Raw genomic sequence first — 10301 nt, 5'->3', positions numbered from 1 at the left:
GACAGGTTCAGTTGTGCCTTTATTCACTTAGCGCATCAAAGTATACAGGTGTCCTATAAATGAAGGCCGCTCCTCTGAGCAGCATTTTTAAAGCAGTATTACAGGAATCCTTATTGATCGCACCGTAGTTATAAAAATCGGGGACATAATGACGTACACAACCTACACAAGACAGGTAGTCAGAATATACATGATGTAAATAAAACAACATTGAAAGTTATCAAGTGGACAGCTGCATGCAGGGAGTGGGGGAGGGCTGCCTGTAAGGAGCTAGGGTAGGAGGTGGCTATGTTGGCTTCCCTCCATGACAGCAGGCAGTTCTCACTGAGATTCTCAGATCACAATGTGAGTAACCAAGAGTGGTCTGAGTGTCACAGTGGACCACATGCAGGGAGCCGGAAGCAATGGTTTGCTTTAGTTGGAGCTGGCCATGGGTATCTGTCAAGAGCACGTTATCTCCTGCTGTTGTCACAGCTGTCATCTAGTGAACGGACATGGGAGAATCTCAACAGCTGTCTGATAGAACTACCTTACAAAGACAGCTATACACTGACAAATTATCTTATAGCTGTAAGCCAAGTGCAGATAGAGTGCATTTGAACTTCAGAGTTCAGGCTACCATTTGACAGCTGCATCCTAGTGCCAACACTGCACACCTGCTTGCTCCCTTCCCCGAAGCAGGTATGGGCCAGACAAAACCAAACCAGAAGAAAAACACTTTGCAGCCTCTTAGGAAGCTAGACCAAGCGACCCCTTGTTCAAGGCTGGAGCTGGCCTCTGAGCAGTGGTTGAGTGTCTGTGGTAGCATCTAAACAGCAGCAAGTAAGCTTCCCTGCACTGCTGAGGGTGAGCGTTATGGTGCAGCTGGGGGCCTCCACTAGACAGCCTGCGCCAAGGGATCGCTTAGGCAGACTGCTGAGTGAAAGCCCTTTGAGAGAAGGCAGCTCCCAGGAAGACTGTGCCCCTGATGCTGTTGTTCCATTTTAAATTCCTACTGAGGAGAAAAGTCAAAATAACTTGGTCTGTTTTATTGGCAACTTAGGATGCAAAGTATTTTATTTTTAAACTTCTAAAGTTTGAACACAAGAGAGCCTAGTTTAGGTGAGTTTCCAAGCTGAATGCGCTTGCATGGAGCTCAGTTTCTGGCTGACAAACGGTTCCTAACACCCTAGGTGGGCGCCTACGTTCTGATCTGTGAGTGGTGAGCAGACCAGCATCCGCTGGTAACGTCCCTTTTTTCCTTGGTAAGGGCTTAACAAACATTAGGCATAGTTCTGGTCTTACACAGCCAGTGCTGTTCCAAATGTCTCCTGGGAGGCATACACCATGTACAGAAAGCCGTCTTCATCTTTCTCACTCTCGTACACTTCAGAGATGGGTGTGGACACGCTCACCATGCTGTGCCCGTTCACCAGGAGGAAGAAAGCTTGATTGGCATTGAGCTGTAAGCGCCTTCTGTGGAGATAAGACAGTGGAGAGACTCAATGAGGTCTCCAATCTGTGCAGAACTTGGGCCACTTAAAAAAAAAAAACAACTCACTGATCTGGCAAAACTAAGCAAGCCCACAGCCCTCTTCTTAGCATGTTACAGAACTCTGGTGGTTGGAATTGGACTGGTTCTGTATCTGAGGCCAGTTTGAAACTGTCATCCAAATAGCCATCACTATTCAAAATCTACAACCGGCCACAGACTTTAAGGTTACTGCAGCTCTGGGTACACATTCTCTTACTAACATCCACTTTCCAAGTGTTCCTGACTGTTTACTGGGATGGGTGATCTCAGACAGGCCAGCAGCAATCCACCATACCTAGCAATCTTTTAAAGAACCATTATCCAGTATGTGTGTCCAACCTATAGACCTCAGATGTGATGCCATCTATAAACAAGCTAGACCCCATTCACAGCTGCAGAGGGAACCTGCCTGCCTTACAAGGACATGGAAGAAGGAGGAGGCTGACACCAAGATGGGAAAAGGAGAAGTCTCACTCAAGGAAAGAGACACAAAGTAGCCAAATACCTAATTATCTTGATGAGCTCACTCATGTTCACGTGATCAGGTACAAGGAACTTGGTTTTGTCCAGGACGGGCAGTTGCTTCTCACCCTTGTATCGCTCTATTATCACCTGCAAAAGCCAGAGACATTTAGCCACAGGCACAACGCTCCCCATGCTGCGGCCAGCATGTGCCCTGTAGAGTTAGGCCTAATCTAGTCTTCCCTGTGACACTTGTGTGACCAGCATTCATTCACAGCTCTGTGACACAGGACATGCAATGGCTACCAGGCACCCTTTTTTGTTGTTAAATTGTATTAGGATTAAAAGTGTGTGTCCCCATACCTGGCTGTTTTTTAAAAAAAGTTTCACACTGTAGCCCAGGATAGCCTTTATCGCATGGCTATCCACCTGCATCACCCTCCTAAGTTCCTAAGTGCTAGGATCATAGCCATGAGCCTCATCATACCCAGCAATATATACAGTTTTATGGATCAGATGGTTGTGAGCTGCCATGTGGGTGCTAGGCATTAAACCCAGGTCCTCTGTGAGAACAAGTACTCTAAACCACTGAGTCATCTATCCAAAAAAAAAAATCATACCACACACACACACATATACATGTTTGTTTTTGTTTTTCAAGACAGGGTTTCTCTGTAGCTTTGGAGCCTGTCCTGGAACTCGCTCTGTAGACCAGGCTGGCCACTAACTCACAGATCTGCCTGTCTCTGCCTCCTGAGTGTTGGGATTTAAAGGTATGCACCACCATGGCCTGTCCCCCCACCAAAACTTTTTTTTTAAAGAAATGTTAAAAGCAGCTGGGTGTGGTGGTGCATGCCTTTAATCCCAGCACTCAAGAGGCAGAGGCAGGTGGATCTCTGTGAGTTTGAGACCAGCCTGGTCTATAGAATGAGTTCCAGAACAGTCAGGGCTGTTACACCGAGAAACTCTTCCTTGAAAAACCAAACACAGCTGGGCGGTGGTGGCGCACGCCTTTAATCCCAGCACTTGGGAGGTAGAGGCAGGTGAATCTCTGTCAGTTTGAGGCCAGCTTGGTCTACAAGAGTGAGTTCCAGGACAGGCTCCAACACTACAGAGAAACCCTGTCTCAAAAACAAACACCAAAAAACAAACAAACAAAAACCCAAATACATAATTTCATTAAAAATAGTTATAAAAACCCTAAAAGCTATGTATGCATATGTGGCACATGTGTAATCCCAGTATTTGGAGGCTGAGGCAGTAAACTGCCTTGAATTTAAGACTAATCTGGATTACAGAGACCAGCCTCAAAATCCAAAACTAAAGAGAAAGCTGTTACAAGATCTGAGCATCGATGGAAGAAACAACGGCTTCCATGGGCATCCACCCAGAGAACAGAAATCCCTGCCTGGTCGTGGCACGGCAGAGAGGAACACGACCATGTGTTTCTGGAGGGAAAGCACTTGTCTGCACATGCTCCCTGGATGTGACCTGCATGTGCTTCCTCTAAAGACTGTCTCAAGCTGCCATCCCGATCCCTGCGAGATTCAAAACTCCATCCTGTGGCTTACTTAGAAGCATGGCATCCATGGGAAATGCCAGGTGTGGGTGCCACACACCTGGGTTCATGAGGCAGACCCTCCACCAGTAGGGTAGTGAAGGAACATAGAAGAACATAGAAGGAACATAGAAGAAAGACCTTGGCACTCTCCTAGAAGGCCAGAAGCACGGGAACACTAGAGGGCTGTCCCCGACCCCTTTCCTTGTTCACTGCCCTGAGACTGCCTCTGAGAGGTCACAGCCCCTTGTTGGGAATCCCCATAGTGACACAATCATCTCACCATGTCTGGCTCCCTCTCCAGTTCCTAACTTCTGCTTTTCCTTCACCAATTTTGGAAGATGTACAGGTCATGGCGGAAGACGTGGCTGGCTGGTCTGAAATAGGACTCTGCCCTCAAGGTTTCCAGCCTGAAATGCCTGGGAGTCAGCCACTGTGGCCACCCTTTTCTCAGCTAGGCAGCACTGAGCCTGGCTCTCATGCTTGCTTGGCGTCATGAGCAGAGAGATGGGCAGCAGAGTCTCTGCAAAGGTTCTGGAGCTCTTGTGGGAAGGAGCTGCGAGCCTGCGCCCAGACCACAGCCCTGCAGGAAGTCGTGTGCAAATCCTGGCAGGCTTAGGCAGCTGGGCTTCCTGCAAGCAGGTCGGGCAGGCACTCAAAATGAAGGATGGGTTCAGTCCAGGAAAAGCCACTCCTCATGGGGCTCTGCCCAGGAAGCTCCACCCCCATGTAAGGACAGCCTGGGAAATGTCCAACCAGCGCAGAACAACATGTCCCACCTCCCCCGACCTACAGCAACAGTCCCGACTCCTCCCTTCCCAGGGATGATGGGGTTGGCGGGAAAGCTACACAGGGACACACCTGCAGGACCTGGTGCTGGGGTTCCTGCCTAACACAGGGTCACACCTGCATGACCTGGCGCTGGGGCGCCCTTCCAACACAGGGACAGCTGACATCCTGAGAGTTTAAGTGTCAGAGTCATGGCACCAGAATTCCTCCCACAATGTGGGGACTGGCTATAGAACACTGAGCGACTCTGAACCCTGGTCTGTCCATGCCTGACTTCACAGCTCTGTGTAAAGTCTGCAACCAGGGAACACAGCATGGGGGGGTGGGTACTGATGGTTGTCTATCAGCAAGACACTCAGTTAAGACACCGAGAATCATGTCCCTTCATTTACAAAGCAGCCATGCCACCCTGAGGACTACTGATTCCCACATACGCCATCCTTGTGTCCCTAGCAGTGGGGGCTGGAGCTTAGTTCAGTAGTCAAGCCCTTGGTTCAATCCTGGGATCATCGGGGGGGGGGGGAGCTAAGTTCTAGCCCATCTGTCCCTTTCCCCTTTGACATGCACAAGAGCAACAAGTTCCGATTAGGAAGAAATGCATGTGGTTAGGTGGGCACACAGAGCCTGACAGCCCAAGGGCTCCTGCGGGGGTGGGAAGGAGCTGTCTTGTGGGGCCAGGGTCCCCTCTTGCCCAGAAGTATAATCACAGTCACAGTAGAACCTACCGGGATCTTGGTGGGGTGCTGCTCCCGGATGAGCCGGACATCTTCCACTCTTTGTTCTGCAAGAAAGAAAGAGACAGAGCTGAAGAGATGGCTCAGAGGTTAAGAGCATTGGTTGCTCCTCCAGAGGTCCTGACTTCAATTCCCAGCAACCACACATGGTGACTCACAACCATCTGTAATGAGATCTGGTGCCCTCTTCTGGTGTGCAAACATACATGCAGGCAGAACACTCTATATTTAATAAATAAACCTTACTTAAAGAAAAAAGAAAGAAAGATGCATAGTGATATCAGGGGCCATGCTACCAGTTCCTGCTGGTGACAGTCCTGACTGAGGTAAGGCAGAGCAGCAAGGTCACCTTTCTCTGGACTTCAGGGATGGATCACATATCTCACTACTGAGCACTGAGGTGGTCAATGGGCCCAACAGCAGCAGGAGGTCTATCAGGCAGCTCAACACAGCCCAGAGGGTAAAACCCTCATTTCAAGGGGCTGCGAAGCCAGATGTATAGCCACACAAAGCAGATTAACCGTGTAACCTGGGGGAGAAGGGGGTGTCTCCCAATGTCTCCTCTGACAATGTCTGTCATTCCTGTCAAGCTTTGTTAAGTTTTCAGTCTAATGCAATTTTCACTCACAACTTGTGGTTAAGGGAGGGGAGCCCCTTGGCACTATTCAGGATGTGTTTTAATTATTTTCTAAAATGGTCTCTGTATCATAGGCTGGCCTCAAACTGGAGACCCTCTTGCCTGAGTCTTCCCAGCGCTGAAATTACAGCTGTGCACCTGGTCTACCATGTGAAACCCTCTCTCAAAACACCCCCCCCATCAAAACCACACGAAGCCGCCTGCTGATGAAACACTTTCCTGAGAATATGTTTCATTGTTGGGTTCTGGAGCTAGGGTCTCCTGGAACACAGCTTGGCCTCAAACCCATCCGGTAGCTAAGGATGACCTTGACCTCCTCAGCCTCTCTACCTCACAAGGCTGGGAGGCAAAGAGCCAGTCTTATCTTTATTTTCAACGTTGTACCAGGCTTTCTGTGCCCAGGACTCAGCCATACAGCTGGAGACACGTCACTCATGAAAGGAGGAGGTGGCGTTAAGCAAAACAAACCTAACAGAACTCTGATGCTTTGGAGAACACTCACGGTGTGTGCAAATAGCTTTGTGAAAGGTCTTGAGAGGGCTCCAGAACAAACGCTGCTGTCACCACATGGAGACAAATTGTGTCACTGCCAACTGCATTTGGGTCAAATTTTTTTGATCACCCTTAGCAAAGACCACGGAAATAACTCCTGTGTTAAATGCAACCACATGGCTGCATTCCCATGTTCCCAGCCAATTCTTAACATCACCTTAAGCAAGGACTCGGAGACTAACGAGGAACATGGCTCCACAGACAAGGAAGAGTCCTAACTGGTATTTCTACTGGTGGTTCGTTCCTCTTGCAGGAACATTCAGGCAAATTCAGCTGCTACTCATAGTAAACTCAAGAGGTTGGGGATGTGCTTAATGACAGATTAATGCCTGGCACAAGTCGGGCTCTGCAGAGCCAAGTCACCAGCACCTCTTCGGTTACCTCTGTGCCCTTCTCTGCTCTGAAGAGCTGCCTTAGCTCTCTGCACCCATTTCCCTGCCACCCCACAGATGGGGTGGTACCATCTACACCCGGCTTCCTGCTTATAGCTGCCGAATGCTCCGGGTGCAGGATAAGTCACTGCGATGAACTCAGCCTAACAAGTAGCCGCACACACACCTGGCATACATTCCACACTCTGGGGCTGCAGAAATGGCTTACTATGAACACTGACTCCTTGCGCAGAGGACCCAGGTTCAGTTCCCAGCACCCCCATGTGGCTTACAGCCACCTGTGACCCCCTTTTCTGGCCCCCACGGGCACCAGCAATGCACACGGTGCACAGGCATACATGTAGGCAAAAGAACCATACACATAAAATAAAAGCTTAACTCACAGGGTCCAAACCACAGTTGGGCAAGCTCGCTCTTTTACAAAAACCGGGCACGGTGGTTTACACCTTTAATCCCAGCACTGGGAGGAAGAGACTGGAAGATCTCTATAAATTCAAGGCCAGCCCAGTCTGTGTTTAAAATAACCAGCTAACCACTACCAACAAAAACCTAAATGAGTACGTGTTAAGATGGGAACATTCGAGGACTGGAGAGATGGCTCAGCATTTAAAAGCACTGGCTGCTCTTCTAGAGATCCCAAGTTCAATTCCCAGCAACCACATGGTGGCTCACAATCATCTATAATGGGATCCAATGCCCTCTGCTGTCGTGCAGGCAGACATTCAAGTAGAGCACTCATGAAACACATAAATTTTTTAAAAAGATGGGAACATTCAAGCAGAGTCAGATTTCTTCAAGGAGAAATAGCTATCACCGGTAAGCGGAGAAGAAGATGGTCAAAGGGCTACACCATCAGAAACCACGAAGACATTCTGATTTGTCCCAAAATAAGGCCCCAAAGAGAAAGACGGGAATAGTTTTGTTTTTTGTTTGTTTGTTTGTTTTTTGAGACAGGGTTTCTCTGTGTAGCCTTGGCTGTCCCAGAACTCACTCTGTAGACCAAGCTGGCTTGGAGCTCAGAGATCCACCTGCCTCTGTCTCCTGAGTGCTGGGACTAAAGGCGTGCACCACCATGCCCACCTAATAACTGTCTTTTTTAAAGTAAACAAGGGACAAAACTGATGGCCCATAGGACGTGCTCAGCCTTTGGCTGGCTGCAGGGAAAATGAACTGGGGCAAACCTGAAAAAGTGGGGCACTAAGGGCATGCTGGGGGCCTCTGTAAGCAGACAGCTGCTCAGAGGCCATCAGTGTGTACTGAAGACGGGTTCTTTAACTGTAAGGGCGTATTTATCATTCCTGTGTCCAGTTTTCTGCTGCTCAGGACTATCCTGAGGAAAATGAGCAGTATGTGGGAAACAGGTTTGTTATTAAATAAATGGATCACCCCCGGGGGGGGGGGGTCGCTGTAATCACTTTTGAAAAGAGTGCACCCTGAAACCATTCCATCAGTTTTCACTTGTTTTTCCCAGACAGGGTTTCTCTGTGTAGCCTGACTTTCTCTGAGTTCAAGGCCAGCCTGGTCTACAGAGTGAGTTCTAGGACAGGCACCAAAGGTACAGAGAAATCCTGTCTCGAAAAATCAAATAGATAGATAAAGTAAAATTGAAGTTGGTTCTCCCGTCTTTCTGGCCTCCAGAATGTCTTAAGCCCCTTCCAGCACTGGGGATGATGGCTACTTACTGGAAGTGCAAAAATTTATGATAGAAAGCTAATGGGATTCTGCCACTAGGCGGATCCTGAGCTTCACTGGTCTAAGCCCCACCCAAGTTCTTTAGCTACAAAGGGTCTGTTTGGGGTGAGTTCTAAATCCACCCAGTTAGCACCCCCTCAATGCAGATAGGACACTCCAGAGCTCCACCAATCCAAATACCTTAAAATGGAGATGCAAGAGTAATCTTAGCCATCACAAAGGGGCCGCTCCAAACAACGTCTGTATGGCAAATCTCTAAACTCTGTGCCCTCAGTCAGGACCACTAAAGTTAAAAGCAAGGAAAGCAGCAGCCATCAGACCTCTCGCTTTCTTCACAACTGCTTGGGGTAGGGGAAATGAAGGCGAACTCGGGGGAAACACCTAAAACGCGTTCAAAGATAAAGACGGAGCTTGGGAGAGTTTACCTTCAGTCACACAGGGGATCCGGGTCCTGGCTAATATGCACGTCTCACTTTTCCCATCCCCCCCCCTTACTCCTCATCTTTCTTGACGACTGTTCCAGAATAAAGATCACTACAAGTAAATAAGCTAGCTGTCAAGTTTCCGTTATGAGACAAAGGCGATTTTTCCTACCCAAACGTCCCCAGGCGACTGCTGGAGCGGAGCGGAGATGGCTGGGTACTACCTCGGGGGTTGCGGAGCGTCCGGACCTGGGGCTCCACTGAGGACACAGCCGAGACAGCCGCGGCTACGGTTCCCTCTGCCACCCGGGTTGGGTTCCCAGTCCCGGCGGGGACGCCGAGACCACCGAACGACTAAGGGGACAAGCCGGGCCCGGGCTACCCAGGAGACTGAGCCGGCAGAGCTCGCTAAGCTGGGGGATTAAGAGGGAGACCCTACCGGCCCGTGCTGCATCCTGGCCCCTCATGACACCACCGGGATCCCGATCGCCGCCCCCCACGACACCACTGGGACCCCGAACGCCGCCCTTCACGACAACGCCGAGAACCCGATCGCCGCTCCTCACGACACAGCCCGGATCTCCCACCCCAGGGCCCCGCACGCGGCACGCACCGAAGCTGCGGCGCTGCTTGAAGGTCTTCTCGGACGGCATGGCGCGGGGGTCCGGGATCGGAGGCTCAAGCTCCCGCGACGGCCACTTCCCTTGTGTCTCCTCAGCCCGCAGCTGAGTCAGGTGACCTGCGGCACGTCAGCCAGGGCGGGACCAAGGGCGGCCCCGACAACCGCCATGACTGGAGTGGCGGAATCCAGGACGGTGTGCGCGTGCGTGCCGGCGGCCAAGGAACGGTCTGTCCTGCGCGTGCGCCGACCGCGGGGTGGGGGGGGGGGGAGGTACTGGTGAGCTGCCTGGCCGGGTGCCGAGGACCTGCAGACACCGGTCCCCCTCTGCCCACGCATGGTCTGGCGGGTGTCCCAGTGTCTGCTCCCTTGACTGATGTCATTTGACATTCCTAAATTCTCAAAAAAAAAAAAAAAAGCCTCCTTGAGGCCTGCTAAATAATCTTTATGTTTAGGAACCTCAGGACGCCCGGTGACTTTTCATTGAATCTGATCTTGTGGCGCCTTCCCCTGCGTGCCCTGTGAGGCCACCAACACAAGTATATACTCCTAGACTAATCTTGAAGAAAAGCAAGGTCTCAGGAACTCCAGACTTGTCTGTTGGGGTAGGTTAAGGTCAATTACGTGTTCCCTCAAAAAGTTGATGCCCCCCCCCCCACCCAGTGTTCGGTATGTCCATTTTCCCTTCCTATAAAAGCCCCTTTGTGTATCACTGAGTTCCTGAGCATGGCGTTTAGGGGGACATGGCTCACCTAGACTTCCCAGGGTGTCCATGTGTAGCCCTTCTTTCCTTCCCACCCCCTCTCCTCTCAAGCTCTGGTATGTGAGCCCTCAGAGTCCTGGAATACCAGCGCAAGCCTGATCCAGCCCTGATCCGCCTCGGGAAGTCCAGGAGGACGGTTCTGTCTGGAGAGCTTTATCTCAGCTGTCC

The 10301-nt window shown here is 50.5% G+C and overlaps 1 protein-coding gene across 1 annotated transcript; it reads right to left on the bottom strand.

Moving 5' to 3' along the window:
- Map1lc3b (microtubule associated protein 1 light chain 3 beta) lies at positions 1-9516 on the bottom strand. The gene is made up of 4 exons (XM_048437428.3): positions 9365-9516; positions 5048-5103; positions 2019-2125; positions 1-1455 (listed from the first exon to the last, which is right to left on the bottom strand). The coding sequence occupies exons 1-4, from the start codon at positions 9402-9404 to the stop codon at positions 1281-1283; spliced, it is 378 nt and encodes a 125-aa protein (XP_048293385.1). The 5' UTR covers positions 9405-9516; the 3' UTR covers positions 1-1280.
- Between the last annotated feature and the right edge of the window lie 785 nt (positions 9517-10301).

This window comes from Myodes glareolus, chromosome 22, assembly GCF_982192425.1.
Source record: "Myodes glareolus chromosome 22, mMyoGla1.1, whole genome shotgun sequence".
Lineage (NCBI taxonomy): Eukaryota > Metazoa > Chordata > Mammalia > Rodentia > Cricetidae > Myodes > Myodes glareolus.
This window is presented reverse-complemented; position numbering and strand designations above follow the sequence as displayed.